Source organism: Manacus vitellinus, unplaced genomic scaffold (genome assembly GCF_001715985.3).
Source record: "Manacus vitellinus isolate BGI_N305 unplaced genomic scaffold, ASM171598v3 scaffold_70_pilon, whole genome shotgun sequence".
Classification (NCBI taxonomy): domain Eukaryota; kingdom Metazoa; phylum Chordata; class Aves; order Passeriformes; family Pipridae; genus Manacus; species Manacus vitellinus.
Window position 1 is genome coordinate 2,705,667 of NW_021940754.1, and position 22,728 is coordinate 2,728,394.

Sequence of the window (22,728 nt, forward strand, 5' to 3'; positions counted from 1 at the left end):
CAGGAGGAAAGTAACGTGGCAAAGTCCATAAAACAAGTTTAAATATAATCTTAATGCCAAGCCACAGTGCAAAAGCAAGGTATTAATTTTCTGTTAGTGGCAAGGTCAGCTATAAATCTGTGACTGAAATCTGCAGGTAAGCCAACACTGCACAGCAGCAGCTGCTCACCATATGGAGCAGCACTGGTGCAGAGGGGCAGGAAGGGCAGGAGAAGGAGGGTGCTCCAGCCCACCCCGCCATCCCTCCTGGCAGATTGATGGCCGGCTGGAATTCCATGCCAAAAGAGCTTTCCAGCGATGCTCAGAGAGGGAGAACAAGATTAAAAACGACATAAAGGAGGGGGCAGGGAGCTACTGATGTCTTAAGAGAAAGCCAGCAAGTTGTGGAGATACAGGAGGATAAAACCACTGTGCCAAGGAAAAGATGGGCTGTTCAAAAGGGAAGAATGGGCCGGCAGTGATGAGCGCTGAATATCATGAGATGAAGGCAAATGCAGGCTAAAGTGCAACTGCTTTAGGATTTTGTTTTCAATCATATTGTTAAAGAAAATGGGCTTTCCAAGCAAAGCACTTCAGGGTTAGCATGTTCATCTGCCTTTACCCAGGATGTGTAAAGACCACGACACCAGCATAAAGGAGGCTTTAAATGTTGCTGTAAAAGCTTTACTGAAGAAGAGTTCAAACTGCAAGTTACAGATCCTGAACCAAATTTTTCAAAGTTTGAGCATGGTGTTTTCAAATGTTTCTTATTACAATGTTTCTAAGAGCATTTAGGGGAAAGGGTTCTTTTTTTTCTATTATCAGTAATGCCAAGGCTAGTAAGAATGAATGCAAATTGTGATGGATTCTCAAACTCAGAAATATTTCTCTCTGATGAGCAAACATTCATGAAATTCAACAAAATTCATGTAAACTCAGTTTACAGGCATTTATGATGAACCAGTCACTCTCAGTTCCCCATTTCTAACCATATTAGGTCTCACACATACAGCCTTTCCATCATGAAAGAACTAACTGATTAAGACTCAGAGATGGCAAGCAGGAAGGAAGGTTACTTATTGAAGCAGAAGGAGCAGATGCCCCACCAAACAGCCTGGCCTTCTGCTGGGCAGAGATCTAAATGCAATCCAGAGACACTGAGAATAATCAGGGTGACTTCTGGAAAGGTACATTTTCTACAGAGCATTTCTTTGCTTCTGCTGAAACATGAAATATTAATGTCAACTCATTACATATCAGTGCATTTGTATACTCCCCCGTTATCAAGTGTCCAAATGAAAAGTCTGTTGTGAATAATTTACTCCTGAATCATCAGCCAGCTTTCTTCTGTGAAGCTACATCTTCCCTATTCACCAAATTCCATCTATGACTGACATTTTAGAAAATATATTCTCTGTTAAATTGCAGAAAGGTACCACTTTATGTGTATTTGATGTGCTACGAAACTTGAACTTTAGAACAGAGAAATGTGCTACCAATAAAGTAAAAATACATTTATAAAGACTATAAAACGTGACAGTTTCAAGTTTGTAGGTTGGATCCAGCATGCAGCAACTACTTGTTCAACCTCCAGAAGAAATCTCTGCAACCACCTTTCTAGGAAGTCCCCAAACACATGTGGGGTTACCAAAAGTCATCCCACCACACGAGCGTGTAGCCCGATGCAGACTGCCTCAACCAAAAGCTCTACAGCAGAGAACTTACTAAATCCAAAGCTAAAGACTATGTGAAACCACAGCTCTTTAAAATAAACATAGATTCTTACTCAAGTGGTGACAGTGCTAATTGCTCCATGATTACATAATTATTTAAATTATTTCATTTGCACCAAGCGTCAGACTTGGTGACAGCTCACTGCTGTCCTCAGCGAAGGAGGCAAAAGTCGTGTTTGATGGCAGTTCAAAAAATGCATTCACACAAGCACTTCCCTTTGAAATATGAAGCTGCATTGCTAAAATAACTCATTTTGATTTTGTTGTGGGGCTCTTCGGTAAGAGAAATTACAGTATCTCGGAAATGTGCATTCTTCCTCCAGGTTCACATTCCCTCACTCTCGCTGCACAGGGTGAAGGAAATATAAATGTACTTGCTCATTGCTCTTACTGTAACAATCCATTACTGGGGGAAAAACCAATTTCAAACCAAGAGTCACTAACAACATAATTCCCTTATGAAATGCAACAGCGATTCCGAGGTAAAGATGCGTTTTTTTAAAGAGCACAGGTATTTTTCCCATTTCTTCACTAATGTACTCAATGTACTCATTATAATGTACTCCCTGTAACTTTTTTTAAAACAACTTTCTCCATATGGTACTAATAGAATATAACCATTTCCAATCTCAAGATTGTGAGCAGAAAACTCCACTTCTTTGGGGTTAGGAAAAAACCTAAAGCCACACACCATTATTGTATTGGTCACTGCAGAGATCCACGAGTGGAAGGCAGAGGGTCTGCACTCAGGAAGGATAAGCTTTCAGAGACTGTGAAGAAAAGTAAACTAACAGAATTACTACAACAATATATACTGTCTCTGTAGGATCCCAGTTTCCTTGTGTATTATTCTGGTCTTGGTCTAGCCAGGCAGTTTCAAGTCAATCATTCAGTATGCACAGGAACATCCCAGGTGTGTACATATATTGAGGTATTTCTAATTCAGGTACTCTTGCTATAAGCTACTCAAACATTATAAAATACAAGGAAACTTGCTAAATGTTAACTATCAGCATCAAAACACCCAAATTAGCTCATGGTGATTTGCAGTAGCTACTGCTAAGAAATGAGGTTTTAAAATTTAGTAACACATTGCAGAGGGAAAAGATACCAAATTGAAACACATTTCCTGTTAGAAAATGACAGCAAAATTGAAGATGGGAAGCTATGTCTTTAGCTGTACATTCATATGAACCATGAAGATTAAAAAAGATATGCAGTGTTCAGCACTGACAGATCTATATATATAGAGAGATATCTTTCAGGCAGCTAAGGCCAGATTGCATAACATGACAGGTAATAAAGACGTACTTCTCACATAAAAATAGGTGTTATGTAAAATAAAAATGAGTCTTTCCCCTCATTTGTTCTAAAATGTAAGGGATGTTTGATCTTCATAATTTGTTAACTTTACTTTTCCAGCTTCTACACTGCAGATGTTACCTAATTTTAGCGTTTGATTAAAAAAAAAGACTAATTGACTTCACAGTACATGGAATACAAACAGAATTACAAGATAATGTCTGATATCTACATCCTCTGATTTTTCAAGCTTAATGTACAGAGAGCTGTCAATACATATATGAAGATATAAAAAAAGGGAAAAATTGCATTCACCACCCAGAATGTTTCTTTCTATGTAGAGATGGACCAGAATTTCAAGTACACTTAAAGGCCCAGTGGTGAAAAATAAACTGACTTGATTCGGATGCAGTGAATTCATCAACAGGTAAAATGTCTCAGCACTTACACAGTTACATCAGGGCTTTTATATTTTGCAAAAGAAAGCTTACCTGCCCATTTTTTCCCACTTCCATTTCAACTATGGCGACAGGAGTGTTTATCTGATCGACGTGTCTCAACTGTGACTTCAGATCCACTCGCCAGTTCATGTTTTTCAAGACACTATCCCAGCGGCTCTGATTGATCAGGCTGTCATGGATACTAGTTCGGTGGTTCTTCCAAAATTTTGCAATGACTGCAGCTTGATCTGATGTGATGCCACCTTGTTTTTTGGTTTGGGCGGTGAGGAAGGCTTCCAGCTGATTCAAATCCATGTCCGCTGAAGCAATTGACTGTAGGGAAAATAAAAGGAGCAAAAGGGAAAAGCTTGCTCAAAACCACTCCTTAACCGTCTACCAAAAGGTCAGATCCTCAGGGTCTGACAAATATTGGATCTTAAAGGGGTAGTACAAACAAATCTGGGTTATGCAAATAACCCGACAACTTTCATTAAAACTCAATTTGCAAGTGTTCTTCTACTTATCCCAGATTCCTGCCCCAAAACAGCTGGAGGGTAGTGGAACAGCAACAGCCATGAGGGAACTGGGAGAGCCTTTGGGAATGCAATACTGGTACAGGATAGCAAGGAGGCTCCTCACTGTCTGCCTGGCCCTTTCCTCACTGTGCCCCAGGCATACCCACGCTGTACCAGTAATGCAGGCTCTGCAGCACCATGAGCATGAGTCTTTCAAGGGAAAGTCCATGTGCATGGAAAAACGCAAAACTGCATTTTTTCATCTATATTAATCTATACATAAGGCTGAAAGAAGCCTTTAAAATGCAACTGCAGCTTCTTCTGGAGTGTTGGTGGACTTTGTTAAGGATAAACACTTGTGTTTTGCAATGGAGTGGATGGGGTCTTTTACTCTCCCCCCTGCACAGCAACAGAAACTATTATTCTTCCTAAACTCCCTTTTTATATAGGTATCCAGTTTTTCTATCTATTTTGCCCGGTAATCCCACAGCCTTATATTTGTATTGCCTAAGTGGCAATGGTTGCTACATATGGCCACGAAGGGAGGGGAAGTCAGGAGGTGGAGGGAGGGAAGTGTGCTTAAGTTTCCTCATTGTAGTTTCAAGTAAAAGCTTTTGCTTAATTTTCCACACCAAACAGATGCAGCTTATCCAAAATGAACACAAGACCTCCAAGCACGTGCTGGTGAAGCAAGGTGAAGTGCGGCCAATCCTTGGGATTTGCCTCGATTTAATCCTCCTTGACATGGTATTGCTGCTGCTGAATTCTCCTCCGTGAATTCAGGGAAGTAACCATCTCCTTCTCGTGAGCCAAGGGGGTGACACCAGGTGGCTTTTGGCCGGACACACACTCCGTGCTCTCACACTGCTTGTCTGCAAAACCCGGGCGGTGCTTATCTGAAAACTGAAGCAGTTGTAGTGTTTTTTCAAAAGGGATGAGCTGCCTTGCCTTGCTTTCACAATAGATTAGCTGCCATCTGGTACGTGACTGAGGAAAGAAATGGCAATCAACAGTAGAAGTAAACCCTCAGCTGTATCAAGGTTCCAGCTTCACAGGAGCATCTGTGATTTTATTATAAAATTTGAGGTGGCTTGTGCACTGTTTTGTCTTTTCTAGAGGGCACTTGACATATCAGTACATAGCATTTGCTTTATACTGAAAATATTTAACCTAAGTGGTAATTATCCTGTACTAACTAATTATGCTGTAAATGAAAAAAGCACTTCTTTTCACTTTCAAAAGAAAAGCTATTTAGACTTACAGTCCTTTCCTACATCCATCCACGCCTTACAGGAACAGGACTGTCTATTAACAGCAGTGTGGAATATTTCTGGCTTAACACTCTTCACATCACCACATCTGTGTGGGGATCTGTTTGCATGTTGTGTGACACCAACTGCTGCTTGTGTACATCTTTTGTGTTGGTTTAGGTGAACAGGGGGGAGGAGTGGAGGTGAATCAACAAGCACAGAGCCCAGCACCTTATGTAAGCCCTGCCAAGATCAAGCTGAGATGCAGACTTTCTTCTCAGTTCAGCTGTGCAGAAAATTGCCTTCTGTTTTATTCCTGTGCAGAAACCAAGAACATAAACTGTGTCCTCTGCACTGAATGATGCAAAGGTACCAGGGAGAAACAGCTCATCTGCATTAAATACGAACCTAATGCAGATTCATGGTCATACCAAGTAACCCTTTTCTAGACTTGATTTTATAACCTTTAAATACTTCACATTTGTAATTCTTTCGGATTTTTTTTTTTAACCCACCCTCTTCACAACAACTCCTTTTGCAAGAAGCAGTAAGATTCCTGGTGATGCCTTAAGGTCCATCTGGTTTTCCAATTTTTCTAATTTTTATAAGTTTTATAAGTAGTTACGTAGCAGAAGTAGATTTAGAAGCAGCAGCATTTCATTCCTTTACCTTTAACACAGAAGCTACATAGATTACCAACCCTCTAACCCCATTCTACACTCCCCACATCAATTCTACCCCTGGATTCCATTAGAACATGTTTAGTCTTATACAGGTCAGTTCAACCTGGCTGTTTGGTGAAGATCGTCAACAGATTGACAATTAGTTAAGATCTAGTGTGAGCTAAATTTAAAATCTCTGTACCTTTATGCATTAAAAGCACCCTGATATAGTTTGCTACCAAAATACTGTCACATAAAACAGAGGAGGGAAACCATGTAAGATAATTAGTAATCACTTATATCTCTCTTTCTTGCACACATCCACACAATGTGGATTTATACTGCACACACATAAGAAACCTGCTGTACACAGCTAAGAAACCAAAAGATAATAACCATAACTGTATTTTGGTGGAATATGTATCAGATAATGCATACTTTAAATAATATGTTCTTGTAGTCCATAGTTCAGGGCTAGAATCTCTCTCTTCCTGGAAGTATGACTACTACTTAAAAAATCCTTTAAGAAAAATTAACTGGAAGTGGGTACAAACAATCAGTAAGTTATACTTTGATACAGCTGCATGAAGACATTAATGAAGATATATTTTCTTTGAAATTCCTCAGTGAAACCCACCAGCTATAATGGTTTTCAAGTCACATAAGAACAGCAACTAATTTTAATATTCTTTTTCATCTTAACTTGGAAGCATTTCACTGTGGACAATGAATGAGAGAACAATTAAAGTCTTTGCTGATCTTTATTGCATGAACACTTATATAATTCATTTTTTATACATGTGTAGTTCTACTCTATTGCTCATATGAAGGGCCGCAGTTCAGACTTTTTTTAAGTTTGAGGAAATCTTTTAATTTAACTTGGCAAAAAATTATATTTCCAGTCATACTCTGTATAGCATTACAAACAGTTCTTTCTATTACTTTTAACAGTGCTCATTTTTTACACAGAATATCAAATTACAGTGACTACATCTCATTGATATTTCTAAGGATTAATTTAAAGTTAGAACACGAGTGGTTCTTCTGTGCTTGTCATTAGAGACAGATAAAATATATCTGATTATAAATCTCCCTCTCATGCTATTAAGCCCTAGGAGCTTCAGAGGAGCATTTATCACTACCAGGACAATGACCAGCTGTTGTCCAGCTCCCATTGCCACGGTAAAGATTGTTTTATTGCTGGAAGTAAACAACACGTGCACAGTCCAGCATTACAACTGGAAAATTCTCAGTACTTAAAGGTGTTGAAACCTGTTTCATCCATCTGCTCCTCCAGTTGAATCACTGTCAGCATTGGTTCTAGAGGGATGCATCTTATTGATGCCAATTACTTAGTCCAGACAGACCTTAAAGTGCAGAATCTGCTGCTGTACCATGAGTCACTGTACTGTTAGTGACACAGGCCATTGTATTATAAAGACTTTATATTCTGAGCTAAGTGTGTGTACACAGAGATCCTGCCTCAGTTGTTTCCCACCTTCTCTCTTCAGCGGTCTCCACTGAGCACTTTTGCAATATATTATCACAGTCCCCTTTTTATTTACAGATTGTCTCATCCCTGTGCAGTTCTACAACATGTCAAGAAACATTGTGTTACAAGTATGACCCCGAGAGAAAAAAGTTATATAGGACTTAATTCCAATTTTTATTGGTAATCACAAGTAATCTACCATTTCAGCACAGAAATCCTACCCTCAGCAACTGGCAATCCCTTTCTTTCCAGAGGCTTTTTAACAGAGGAAAGAGTTTTGGTCATACTGAATTCTCCTTGTGTTCACCTTCAACACATACCCACCATATCTCCAAATATAATTCAGTCAACAAAAATATGACTTCAAATACTATTTCCTTCATGAAACAATATTTGACAATCTGGAGAGTTTTGTATTAGCTTAATTAGATCCATTAGACATGTGCCTTGGTACACAGAACAGGAAAACAGACTTAAATTCATTATCTCTTCTGAGAAATAAAACCCGACAAGCACGCAATACTAGTGAGAAACAAGAACTGGTGAAACACTCTGGGGAAAAAAGAACACAGAAAGAAAACATTACTGGTCAACCATCACAGAAGAGCTCCAAGAGCTGGACATGCCATCATGTGTAGGCATTTCCACCACCTGATTCTCAAAACTGCAGGCTGCTGCCAGCCTGTAGCACAAAGGTCAGGAAAACAAACAATTCAGTGCCATGTACCATATTACTAAACTTGCCTCTTCAGGTTTCTGGGAGGTGGGGGTAAGAGGCTTCTCCTGTACCACAATCCTTGTAATTCATATGCTTTTAGAAATGTAACCTTGAAATCCCAGGAACACATGCAGGGAGAGGGGGAACCAGCTACAGACAGGAGGAACACGCCAAGGAACCCCGCTCAGCCAAACACCTTGATCACACAAAGCCAATTCTTGTTAACATCGAGATGTATTTCTTTCACTCATCACCCTTAGAAGAAAACCTTTACTGGATTTGGGGCAAGCAGGGGGTGCCTGCTGCATTTAGGGGAGGAACAGAAGCAGTTCTCATCATCCTTGGGCACAACAGCACCCGTGAATCCTGGTGACTCTGCTGTTTGTCAGAGTCGGCCCAGCCTGTTCTGCTGCAAAACAGTGGCTTCAGACAGGAGGAATCCAAGATCTTTGCAATCCTGTGGTTTCTGGGTTTTCCTTTGTGAGTATGTACTAACCAGACTCTCCCAAGGGCTGCAGAGATATCCAGCCCTGTCACAAATGCGCTGTTCCCACAGATGTTCCCTGAATATTAGTCCAGTAGACTTTCCCACATTTCTGGAGACAGTGGAAGTTTTCAACTAGTTGGTAGGTTGTGCCTCACAAACACTGTTCACTAAAGTCCAAGAGCTCTCCTGAGAGTTGGAATTAAGATAAAATTAGATACAACAGCCTGCTTTGTCTGCACTTGAAAGTGGGGATCCATCTTTTGGAAAAAAACCCCAAATACTAAAGGCTTCTACACCCCCCGCAAATTTGTAAGTCAGAAATCACAAGTGACCTTAACAATACACTTAGTATTTCTACATCAAAGTAGAAAGATTTTCATCTTTAAGTCTTCATTCTAATCCACGGGCAGTCACACAAATTTCTTTTATTCAGGTTCCATACTATGTCTCAATATTAATTTCTTGCCTCTTATGCAGCTGTAATACACAGCTAAAAGTGAAATACACAGCTAAAAGTGAAATACAAGCTAAAAGTGAAATGAAACAGTCTGCTAACAGAAACGAGCTAACTGTGAACCATTAAGAGGTTAATAATACATACATTGTTTAAACCCCATAGCTTACTTTTTTATACTGTGTAATAGATCTTCTCCAACAACTATTTTTTATTCCAACCTTTTGATTCATTGCCAAGGAGGCACTAGCCAGGTCAACAGATGCTCAGTAGACTTGTAAATACTGTTAAATTTGACTTCTGATTTTCATCAAGCTTTCTTCTTGGATGGGGGCACTCGCAACACTCACCAACAAAAAAATTATTTACTGCTACTGCAGATGGGGAAAACGTGTGTGTATGATGAAGTTTCAGGCAAAATGACATCCTTCCTGCATTTTTGATCTTATTAAGCTTGATTCCACCCAGATGTGTCAAATGTGTAAAAGGAAGATAAAACTCTTCTCAATGGGTCACTTCCACTCTTCTCGACTGACTCCTCTATTTTCTCCCCCACAATTCCCAGGTTCCCACCAAGCAGAAATCCCCTAAACCCCATCTTAATTTTCTTTTGCTCAAGCTCACCAAACTCAATGTTCTCTGTTAATATTACTTTTTTGTTTGAACATGAAGTTCAATCACAGGGAAGTAGATATTCAGCTATTTTTGACCTAGCTTACAATTGAATGCAAAAGAGATCTCAGCATTAGTTTTTAAAAGAATGTGAAGCGACCACATTTTTTCCCTCTGCCTCTGCCATTAGTCTGCCAGATATGACCAGTTTGAACTCGTAATTTCAAAAAAAACACCACTTCCTAAATTTATTTGCAGAAGGTGTCCTTTTTCTGCGGTGTGAAGACTCATTTGATGACAAAGGAGGATGCAAGGTTGATTAAAACAGGCAGCCACCAGATAAACTGCAACCTGAGCCATCCTCCCGCAGTCAGATCGCGCTTCCCGGAAACCTGCTGTGCTGAGCTCCAAAAAGTGGCTCCCTCACTCCAGGCCGATCCCTGAAAACATCTTTAGCTGAAGGAAAACTGAGAATCATTGGGATTACTCTGTCTGAGCCTACTCTGTCTAGGCTTTATACCACTTACAAACCAAGAATAAATAATAATAAAACCAGAATAAGATCTCTAATACCACCAGTCATAGGTAGATATCCAAGAGATGCCTCCATACTCAGACTATGAATAGATACTAAAAGCTTAAATTTTAAGCAATAAACATGAAAAAAAAAAAGCACCAGCCCTTTCTTCCTGAATAAGTTTCCAAACTATATTGAAATAGAAAGAGGAAAAGTTATACAAGGCAAAAGGCAATGGAAAGTGCTTCTCAGAGAGCACAGATAGGCGTTGGACACACTGGAGAAAATAAAACAGGGTACCAAAAAAATAGGGAAATGTTCCATTAATAGCAGATATACTTGTAACTACAAGGGTGAAATAGGATTAAGAATATAAACATATTAAAATTAAAAATATAAATGTAAATTGTCCACCCCGGACTGTACTCTAATGAATTATAGCAAACAAAATCCCAAGATTTGCTATCAGTTTTCTCCCCACTGAAGTCCAATTCTTTGCTGTGGTTTAGAAGGTATTTTGTCACTTGGGGTGGAGGCAAAGAAATGTCACATTTCCAGTAGTTCTTAAACATGCAGCCATATCACAGACAAGTTTGAGAGGTTCAACCTTTTTCAAAATGAATGTGCGAGCACATGTGCTCCCTGAACTGTGCTTCAGCAGAAAGGAGCTGTTTCCCTGGAGAACACATAAATCTTTGCAGGTTAAACCATTTTAGACTGAATAATGTCTTCTTCAGTCCTCCTGAAGGACCTGGATTCAGAAATAAGAACTCTCAACACATGGAAAGCCATCTAATGCAGTATTGCTAAAGACAAAGAGGAAAATAAAGGACAGAAAGAAATCCAGACAGGACAGAAAATACTAGATGGTAAATAAAAAAAAAATCAAGGGAGGGAGTAAAAGCAGGAAAAGAGAGACAGACACAGTGACAGTCCTGGAACTGGTGACATGACCTGTTGTTCCCTTAAGAGACCACACGGTCAACTTTTTTTTCTCCTTCTCTGCTCTCTTACAATGAAAGAGGACTGTGTTTATCAGGTTTCTATAATCATTCTGGGAAAATTACTTACTGCTGCAGACTATTGCTTCATGTTTAATCTCGTTTCACTTAGGAGAGTTAAAAATAGAAGTTGGAGCAGTTCACATTTTGAAGACATGGAAAAAAAAATGTTGTAGCCCTACCCTGAGAGCAGTAATGGTGCAGACATTAGCAGAGCTTATTGGAGCTTTGCAGGCACTGATCCTGTCAGTGAAATCAGCAAAAACTTTATTATAAACCAAGCTCAGAAATACAATTAGTATCACAAATTAAATTTTCATTTTACTCCGTGTGTCTTGATTGTTTGCATCTTAAAGGTTAATGATTAACTCAGCTCATTTGTCTCTTGGTTTACATTTGGACATCAGCTTTGCTTTATAGCAAAGCACAGATGCTCTAGCAGTGAATAACATGAACTACACGAGTCTCACCTCTCCACTCTAGGATGTCTTGCCATATACACCATTTTGGAGCCAAATTCTGACTTCAGGCTCTGCTGTCCCTCCTTTCACAGCACTTGTACTATTCTGGGCAGCAGCTGGAGTTGCATTTCCTACCTGGAAGGAGAAGGATTTCTGCACTCCCAGACCAGGCTGGGAGCACATCACTGCCTTAGCCCAGACACGTTTCACAGCAGCAAGTGAAGGAGACAAGTTTACAGACTACACTGTTTCATGGGAAGCAAGCAAGAGTGCTCTGCCAACTGGTCATTCATCACCTACTTTGACAGCTCGTGTTACGTGCTGACAGGTTTGACAGGCGAGAGGGAAGCTTCCAGTCTCAGGATACCAGCAGGCAGGTCTTCCTTTCAGCACACATAAAATACTTTTTCCCTCCTGTCGGCTCAGTGAAACACAAAACATGTTCCCCAAACCAGTGGCAGACATGGTGGTTCTTAACAGTTGAGCCTTTACGAGGAGAAAGGAGCAGCAGGTCAAACTCTTCAGCAGAGGAATCACAACTGTAAAAGTCCCTGCTACACCTTGGTTGCTGGAAATAACACCTGATTGAGAACAAAGCCCAGACCAGGGAACTCTGAAGAAAATCATCCCTCACTTTCCCATAAAGATTTAGTGTGATTTCCTGTATCAAAAATAATCTTTGCACCAAATGTAATAAATGGTTTTGGGGAAAAAAAAAAGCTAAACACTTAATGAAACAGCTATCAATCAAAGTATTCTCCAATAGAACCACATTAAACAATAATGACTGCTTTGATTACCCCATGGGGGGGTTTCTATTTCTATCATCTATCAGCAGAGCTGGCCAAGTCATCAAGTTTTCCATGAGGCTTGTAGGAACAACTCAACACCCCTGTGCCTCCACAGACAACATGTATAGTGTTCTGGGGAGCTGCAGGTGCACAACTGTGGTTTGCAGAGACACCCCACCACAGAAAACTGTCTGGTGCCAAAAAAAAAAATCTGGCTTTAGATTTCACCATTGCAGGCCTTAACAGCTAAAAGCTTCAGCACTCAATTGCTCCATGACACTGCAGCACATGGCATTAAAAAGAATTCAATTAATTCTTCCCAGGGCTTTTCTTTGGCTTTTAGTCAAATTGGGGGCTACTCATCCCATAAACCCCCTACCACTTGCCCACATGAGCCAGAAAATTCCTCTAATGCTTTCTTTTCATTACGAGACTTTTTATAGATTTCCTGACATGTCATAAACTGACATGTCATAAAATGAACAAAAGCACTCTCCTTGCCAAGCGAGGAACAACTGACACTCTTCTAACCTGGTTCACAATAAGCCAGAGCCAGATCCCTGTCTTTCCATCGTTCAAGAGACTTTATACAACAGACACCAAACAGAGGCACCTACAAACGCACTCATGGACAAGAGGCACGTCCAGCAAACAGTGGGGAAAGGGCCCTTCTGCAAAGTTGCATCAGCTGCTCGTGCTTTGGGCTCCTTAAAGCCCTCAGGAGAGGACCTTCTTGGAGGTCTCATGGGGTCTGAAGCGCAGCATAACAATCTCTGACCTCTTGAGGACCCATCAGGAATTCACAGCTCTGGAATCCAAGCATCCACATCGGAAAGCAAAGCACAGGACCATACTGCCATAACCCAACCAGCCTTAGAGCCACAGCTTGTCATGCTCATCCTGGGGAATGTACAAACCCCAGGTATCACTAAATGGCTTTAGAAGGGCACTTCTGACCTCTCTTCTTATCTCCACATTCCTGCAGACACACTTTGTAAACACGTATGTGTGAGCACCAGATCTGACCATCTACTAAAGTCATAGCACACATGTAAATGTGCCCTTTCTTCTTCCACAGAAAAAGGGAGTTATGAATATTTTTCTTACTTCAAAAAAAGGTAAAAATTTAGTTTAATTAAAAAAAAAAATCACAACTAATTCAAATATATAAAATTTTTCTACCACGTGACCATGTAAAACTAAAGGGTACTTATACAAACAGCTTGTTAGAACAGAATATAAACTACTCTTGCACCAGAAAAGACAAAAAGAGTATAAGAGAAGAGCACATCTGATGTGACAGTCTGAAGAGAGACAACAAAGCCATGTGTAAATGTCAGACAAGGAGTAAAAATGCCAGTTGATTACTTGCCTTTTAAACAGATACTATTTCAGTGCCTGCATATATCTTCAAAACATACTTCATAATCCTGGCATCACAGTTCATAGAGACTGCAAAGAAAGGGAAAGAAAAACTACCCACCAAGCTGAGGTAGAAATCTTTTGGCAGAGATCCCAAAACATCTCAACCAGAAAAAAATCTAACCTTATTTGGAAAAAACACAGATTTCACTCAAACTATATTTGTATTACCACTTTTTATTGTTTGAGGAGAGAGGGAGATGTAAAAAAGCATGCTCTCAAAAACAGATTAACATATGCAAACTGACAAAATTACAAAAATATTTTAAAAGTAATTGGAAAAACACTTATTTTAAGTCTAAAAATTGTTTGGACAAGTTGGTTATTATTCCTACATTTTCTCTGCTTAGTATATTTTATGTCTTCTTTCCACAAGATTCTGTTGTAATCTATTTTTACTTACATGAAATCACATACAAACCAGCATTATTAAGAGGTAAACATAGAATATGACAAAGAATTAGAGGTATAAAAAAAATATATTCCAAGATCACTGTCACCTTTAGAAGTGAAACAAGCAGCCCTCAAGCACAGCAGATAAAGAGATACTGAACTCCACCAGGAACTGAGGAGGAGGAGGGAGTCATGGGCTTGCTATACAACTCTAAAACTACCAACTTTATAAAAGACTGAATACTCTGGATTAGACCTTGGGTTGGCAACCAGAACCAGGTGCTCGTGCATTGTAAACAATGAAAAAGGTAAATCCCACTTATTTTGTTAAAACAGTCCAATTTTTAAAGCACTGGATGACTAAAATAAGTATAGGATGATTTGGTTTCCTCATATATTACCATTATATACAATGGTACACAATTATGGGAAACTACTGTGCTTAAGCTTCAGGTGTTCAGAATAAATAACAAAAATGCACCCTCCCCCAAAACACCCCCCCAAAAAACCAACCACAAACCAAAACAAACCCCACAAAACCCAACCAACTGGTTGGTGCCAGTTTGGTTTTCCCAGTAATGAACTCCTAATCCTTCACAATGGAGGCCATTCATGTGCCACTCAGTTCTGACTTACTCCATATATTAAATCCTTTTTTTTTTTTAATTTATACTGTGAAAGCATATGTTTATAATGATAAATACAAAATTAAAAAAGAGGATATTTTAGGCCCTGCCTTTGAAGAAAGTCCCTTATTTCTTCATCTTGTTATAAAACAAATGATCCCCCAGGGATGAACCTGGAGCCCTCTCAGGAGGCTGCAGTTGACCTTTCCTGCCCAGGGAGGCTCCTGGAGAACCAGACTGGGCATTCTGATCACAGCTCAGGTTGCTGGACCTTCTTACCTGACAACTTCTGCCCCATGGGGCTCAATGGCTAAAACATCAGTGAACAAAAGACTTCATGTAACAATTGCAGCACCTGCTATTTTGTGCCACTAGTGCTTTTCCCTTTTCTTTTTTTTTTTAATTAAATAAACTGCTGAAAAAAATCAACATCATCCAAATGTGTTGAAGAATTCAGGCTCCATCATACTTGGTCACCAGACTGGAGGAAATCCAGAGTACAAGCTGCAAAATGGAATAATTCCAGCCACACAACTGGACTCTAGTCACACAACATGAAATTTTTGGTCTTGTCAGCATTTTTTTTTAAACAAGTTGTTGGATATACTGCATCCAGTTGCTACACACCAGTAGAGTCAAAAACCTAAAGTATATCATCCCAAGACTGCAGCCACAAGTGTTACTGGAAATGAAGAATTTCAGATGTTCAGCTTGTAAAAAGGTTGACTCATAAGTGTCATCCAAATTTCCTTTTCATACCCTAGCTGTGAACTTCGCTGGCTCAAGTGAATACCACAGCTCTTGCATCTTTGATAGGGTGTTACTCAATCTGTTAACAGTTCTTTCTGTTGCTCTCTTCTTGTTCTGAACTTTCTGGGAAAGGAGGATATATATGTGAGCAGAGAAGATTATTCTCATGCAAATGTAAAGGATCCATTGACTAGTCTTTTTTCCTAATAAGATTAATCCTTACCTGCAATGAAAAAAGATATGTGCATCTGAAGAAAGAAAGAAGTCTATTATCTGCTCAGCTGTGTGGCAGCCCCTCACGAGACCAGTAAGGTTGACATTAGTATTTTTACTTCATTGCTAACATCAGTTGGCTCCTGGAGCAAGCAAGAATTAACCTTCCTTCACACCAGTTGTAACAGACACCATTTTTAAAGTATCACGTAATAAAGAATATAATTTCAGTGTACAGCCTTTCCTTTTAGTCTTCAGCCATCAAACTGAAGATAAGACGACTCAAGTTCTCCTCTTTTCATAAAAGAGGAAAGAACTTACACTGGTCCAGAAACTCACCAGTGCTGAGATGATGGCCATGAACTTCATTACCCTCTTAAGCATTTTCCACACACTTTAGGAAATAGGGAATGGAGCATTAGTGTTACTGAAATAAAGGTATGAAACCACATGTGAAGCCTAAGGGAGTCTTTCTCCCTTTTCGAATATATTCCATACAGCATGTGCTTGATGAATACTAATTAAGTATAGTAGAGGCATTTAATTTGGAGTAATGGTCTTCAAAGGCAAGATCTGACTCCCTGTTCTTCAGTCAGAGCAGACTCTTATTAAGGTCAAGAGAAACACTGCAGGGATCAGACTGGGCTAATGGATTTCAGTATAATTAACGTACTTGCCTTTCTGTGCCTGCACACACATATACACAGAGCTCGTGCTAATCACAGACACACATATGTGTAACTTATGCTAGCCATACCTGTAGGGTTTGGGGTTTTTGAGAAATGAGGAGAAATGAGGAGTACATCCAAAGCTTGCTGGTGTCACCAATGATGCAAATGCTATTTACTTGCAGAAGTTCTGCAAACGCAACAAACTAAACCACGCATTTGGATGGGAAAGTGGAAATCAACAGGACAGGAAGCATTGCCACCTCCAGGGAATCCAACTTCTCAGCAGCACACTGTTCTGGAAGTCTATTAACTGGCAATTAGCAGATTTCAAATGCAGCAGGGGCATTTTAAAACTCAAAGGTAACGAAGAGACATTACAAACATGAAGAGCTAGTACTGACCTGTCTACTCTAGACATAGATGGGGCAGCCCCCACCTCCACAGCTGGGACAAAGCAACTACATCTCTACTTACAGACATATAATCAACACTGTAATTGAGGAAAACAGAGAGAGAGAGAGAGAGAGAGACTTCCTTCTAGTTTGGGCAATACAGAGTTTACCACACTTATTATACATCAGTGATGCAGATCCGCCAACTTTTTTTAATTTACTGCTTTTCTGCAGGTAAGAATGTTTAAAAAAAATGCACCACAAAAGGTCAAGTAAACCATTAAACTCAAGGTGATCCATTTTCACTGAAGCGACACAGTTACAGCACACCACCTCTTTACAATCTCAAATGAAACGAGCCTTTCTGTCTCATATTTGAGTTACAGAAAATACTACTTGTCAAATGAACGACATTACGAAGGTGGGATCCCTTCTATTTCTGCCTCCCTTCAGGACTGCACTTGTAGTTGCACGGTAGCAGGAAGACTGTGAGATTTGTAATGTACAGACTCTTGTTCACACCCTGTTGTTTAAAACAACACTCCAATTCATACAGATCTGCTTGGGAGCAGAACACCATCACCCCCACGTCCCACAGTCACACTGCCTTCCACACATCTCCTCAGTAATTACAGGAGCAATGAAAACTGTACTGCAATTGCAAAAGGCTTTAACGACACAAACCCTGACTTTTGCAACTCGAGAAATCACAGAAAGAGGAGTATTAACAAATCCATAAAGATGCAGGTACATTGCTCTTTCCTGCTGGCATACCCAAGCAATAAATTGCTGCTCTGGGCAGTGAAGCCCTGATCTTACAGCTCCTGGCAATGTTCTTCAATCATTTTCTGCATCCAACCTTCCTCTCCAGTTCATTGTTTCCAAGTGTCTTCTCTCTCCACTTTATGTTAACTGCCAGCTGTCCCAGTCCTTATGTGAACTGACCATAAGTACACAAACCTAAAATCTAAAATAACTCATATTGAAAGCACTAGGAAGAATGCTTTGGGATAGTACACGTGCACATTTTCATCACTGCAATACAGCAGTGACGAAGTAAACATTACATTCAGGTAAACATTACATTTTCTACCCTCCTAAGACAATGCTGAAAACGGGAAAAGAAATTAAAAAAAAAAAAGAAGCAATAACTGTGGGTTTATGGTTTATATGAAAATATGAAAATGAAAATGTATGCTTCAACACCAGACACTGCAGAGCTGGCAACTGAGTTGTGTTCAGATTAGTGAGCTACATAATAGTGGTGTTTCACTAAATTAAAAAAAATAGGATAGGATTTTTATGTAGTTGTTCCAAGCAAACACCAATTCAGATAATAATTTTCTTACATATGTCCAATTATGACACAGTAGACACTCCCTCCCTCCCAAAATTTTGTGCAAAGTTAGTAATACATTTTCACCCAGCCCAGTAACAAATAGAATTATTCATAGTAAGCACAGTCATTTGCTAGAGTGAAAAGTATAACACTTACATAGGACACATTTGGGTAGAAAGCAGCTCATATGGACACAGTTGGCACTGCTGTACCAGCAACTTGTTTTCTTTTACCTGAATCAAGAAGAACAAGTATGCTCACCGAGTTCTCTCTCTAGTTAGTAGGCACAGGCACAACTGCAACTCTAAATGGAAGAAATCAAGCAGCCTCTCCTATTAACTCTTCCAAAATTACTTTATCTCAGTCTTCAGACTGAAGCTGTTCTGTGTCTCAGCCTTGCAGAAGCCTGGACAACTGCAGAGTGCTCCCGAGCTCATGACTCAGCCCACGTATTTGAGGAATCACAAGGCATCTGAGGAGAGGGAAGAATGGCAACTCTCTTCCCTTATTAGAAAGTGCAAGAAGTAATTTATTTCCTAACAGTTGGCAGAAATTGCTTCAGAAATTCTTAGCAGAAATGTTTCAGTTAGCAGAAATCCTGCTGAAGAAGATGCAAAGGCCTTTATATCCCCCACAACTGAGCGAACCTTACAACTGTTTTTCTGCTCTGACTTTTCACGTAAGGGCAGATCCCTTTTATGAAGATCAAACAGTCTCTTCCTTCTCAAACAGGGGTAGCAACGCTTTGGGAACTCCTCTCGAGGTCACAACAGCAACTTCACAGGGAAAGGACCGCAGTCCCTAGCAGGAAAGGGACGATTTTTAGGGACAACACATGGTAAGAGCACACGGCAGCTTCCAAGGCACCCACAAGTTGCTCATGCAACTCCAGAGCATTTTACACACCGAGAGATTTTTATCCACTAGTCGCACTAATTTTTCTTCCACAAGCCTTTAGATAAGATTTTGATCAAAAGGTTTCTTATTCAACAGCTTTTCTCTGATGGTACGAAGAGAAGCAATCACCAGAAATAGCTTCAAGATGGGATTTACATACACTGTGTGTGCCACAGCACAGCAGGGCCCAGTAACCCAGACTGGCTGAAAACCAGTGGAATTAAGCAGTAATCTGACAGAACTACCAGCATGATTCCTAATGGAAACCATCGAGGGAAGAGAGCAAGTCAATGTTGTGAAGTGCATACACAGAGCTCGGGTGCATCGTATATGTTGGATATCAGGCTCTTGGCTCCCACATATTATTTATATAATCTGATTCATATTTTACCATTCACATACCAAGATATTTATTACAGATGGTAAAATCCTCGGTATTTGTGGGGGAAAAAAATATAAATCAAATATATTAAAATATTTATAGTCCTCACGCTGAAATTTTTATTATTATTTAGCCTATGTACAGTTCATTCTGAAGGAGAAGAGTGAAGCAGAAGAGTGAACTAGGGACACTTTCAACCCAGCAGCAAATGATCCCGTTCAACAAACGCAATAACTTACTGCCACCAAAAGGAAAACAGTGGGATTACTCCACACGTAAAGTAACCGTTACCAGTGGACTAATACTGTAAATTAAACTTATGTAAGAAGGAGACAAATTTAGTGTTTCAATCGGGATGAACTAATATTTGAAAAACCAAAAAAAGCTGGGGGTGAGAATTTGCAAAAGCTGATCTCCCCCAGTTTCTCAATGTTTTGCAGCCTTACAGGACAGGAGGCTGGGAGGGATGAAGGCAGAGGGCAAAAAAACAACTGACAGAACAACAATGAAGTCATACAGTTCTCCAGGGCCAGCCTTCCTAGGGCTTTATTCTACCTTCCAAGATATTCCACACAAGAAATAAGACTAAAAAAAAAAAAAAAGTAAATTGAATAAAAAACATGATTTCACTACAAGATAAATCTTGCATTTTAGAAAGAGCTCAGATGATTCACGCTCATTCAGCAGCTCTGTGGACACCGAAGGAAACATCTGTAAAAAGTAGATCATAATGACATGTTTTATAAATATAAAACCAGGACTATTCTGTACATAATCCAGGGGAAAAAAACCCCCACATTTAAATGCTTATTGACACTTTAGTGTCACTTATTCATCTCCATACTTCTCACAGGTGCCACGCTTTGCATAGGTGGAATGCAGAAGGGAACAGGAAAGTCCTTTGCTTTATTTATGCTCAGCTCTAGTAAAAGCAAGTAGTTGATTCATGGTACAGATCTGTGTTTGGTAACTAGAAGACATGAACTACTACAGCAATTAAGTCACAAGGGCAATGAACCTCTCTGCTTCTGACTATCAAGAAGATGGATGTCAGAAAAAAAAAACCTCAAGAGACATGCATGAGGCATCATCCATCCCATCTAATTTAGGTGCCTTCAAAATGACCAGAAGGCCAAAAGATTGTTTTTTTTAGGATGCTCTAGAACAGAGGTGCTAAAAGTATCCAGAGGACTTGGGTGTTACTTCAAGTTACCTGCTAGGAATAAGCACCCCAAAATCCACGCACCCTTGACATGAAGTTGTACAAAGTAGTCTGTGTATTGCTTAGCACAAAATTTCATCTTTAAAGCTGAACTGCACAGATTTCAGTTATTTCCCGGGAATTTCATCCACAAGGAGATGAGAGGAGTGCTGGCCATGAAGACCATGAGACACACTTGGTAACAGTGAGATGCTAATTTACATTGCAAGGTGTGAGTGAGCTCGAGGAACACAACTGCCACCAGTTTTGCTTCTGAAGCAGCACACAGGGAACGTGATACCCTCTCCCCAACATACAGTTATCCTACTAAGCTATATGCCTATTTTACAACAATGGGTAAATAGCCACAAAACTTTAATCACCTGTGTCTTCTGAATTAACATTATGTCCAGAGTATGACATCTCAACAGTGCTTGAATAAGGTTTGTACTTGAGAGGAGGGAATGAAACAAGCCCACAGACAAAACCAGCCTCCAGTCCTACAAGAATCAATTTTTATTTTTCAGCTTTCATTAGAGGCTTTTCGGGGCATCATATGAACCTAATAATTAAATGAACCACGGAACCTCCATACAAGCAGAAAACCAGTGTCAACATCCTCATCAAATTCCCAATCTGTCAATTACATTTAAAACTACCGACCGAGTTTATAAATCCAAAGAGGCCAAAGAGCCACGGATTCGCCCACAAGGTGGCAGTGGCCACCCAAGGATTTAGCACCTAGAGGCTCCCTGAGCCACATCGAGCCGCCGGGAACTACACTACACCACACTACTCTCTTCTCGCCGAACGGAGCTCAAAATAAGATCCATTGGGGGAGAAGAACATCTTCTCCTCTCTTACGCATAAACCAAAATCTGTTGTCTGTGTAAAACGGCTTGCTTCCGCCAAAACACAGTTTTCTTGTAAGAAATCCGCAGCTCTCCTCAGAAACCTGCGGGTACTTATTTCCAAGGCTGTAGAACCCGAGTGTCGCCGTTACCCCTCCACAGCTCCTGAGGAGCGGCCGGAGAGTCCCGGCTGGGCAGGGCTAGGCTGGGCAGGCCTGGTTTAGGCTGGGAGGGGCTGGCCAGGCTCGGCCCCGCGCTGAGGGCGGCCGGTGTCCCCACAGAGGCAGCACCCGCGCTTCGGCTGCCCCCAGAGCCCACCGAGGACACACCGGAGGCCGAGGGAGCGGGTCCCCCTAGAGCGCGGCCCCTTCCCCGCCTCAGCGCCGGTACCTGGAGGAGGCCGCCCATCTTGGCGCGCAGGGCGCGGAACTCCTCCGGCGGCGCCTCGGGGGTAGAGCTGCCCGCGCAGCAGCTCGTCGGTGACAGCGACGTTGCCGTGGAAGGCGGCCTGGGCGATGCCGCCCAGGAGGGCGCTGAGGGCCGGGAGCCCTCCGGCGGCGGCGGCAGCTCCTGCGCCGCCATTGCGGGCAGGGGAAGGCGGGCCACCCGGGTACGGCGCCGCGCGGGGACAGCCCCCGCCGCGCGCGCGCCACGCCCAGCTTCCCAGGGGATGGATCACGCCCCCGGGAAGCGGATTGTAACCGTGGAACACCAGACACGCCAGCGGCTGGGGCATCCAAACGAATTTTATTTAAGCACCGAGCCATTGTACATTTAACTTGGTACCCTCGCGGACCAGCCCCGGGCAATTCCATGCGATAGGTAAAAGGAACCACCCCCTCAACCAAACCCCCATTACATTAATTAGAACCGAACAGCATTTGACCCGACTAGGAACAATAAATTTCTGCTTTTCGAACTGTTTCTTCAAGAAAAAAGTGCTCCGTTTTACTAAATACTCCTCTATTTTAAGGAAACTTCCCCTCTATCCCTTCACTGTACGATGGGGTGTTGACCACAGAAGATGGGGACAGAAGTACTAACATTTAAGACAAAGGTACTAATAAAGATCAAGTGTTTTCTCTGTACACCGCTTTTTAAGTTTAAATATAAAAAAATATTAAAATGCTTTGTATATACAAACATATGCTGTCACAAAAGAGGCTGTGTGCTCTCA

The 22,728-nt window shown here is 40.9% G+C and overlaps 1 protein-coding gene across 1 annotated transcript in view; it reads right to left on the reverse strand.

Moving 5' to 3' along the window:
• The window catches only part of COMMD1 (copper metabolism domain containing 1), a 67,316-nt gene extending 45,183 nt beyond the window's left edge, over positions 1 to 22,133 (reverse strand). Inside the window, 4 exon segments of the mRNA XM_018084446.2 lie at positions 3,506 to 3,787; positions 21,942 to 22,001; positions 22,003 to 22,088; positions 22,091 to 22,133. Of these exon segments, the coding sequence (XP_017939935.2) occupies positions 3,506 to 3,787; positions 21,942 to 22,001; positions 22,003 to 22,088; positions 22,091 to 22,133 (471 nt within the window).
• Positions 22,134 to 22,728: the final 595 nt, after the last annotated feature.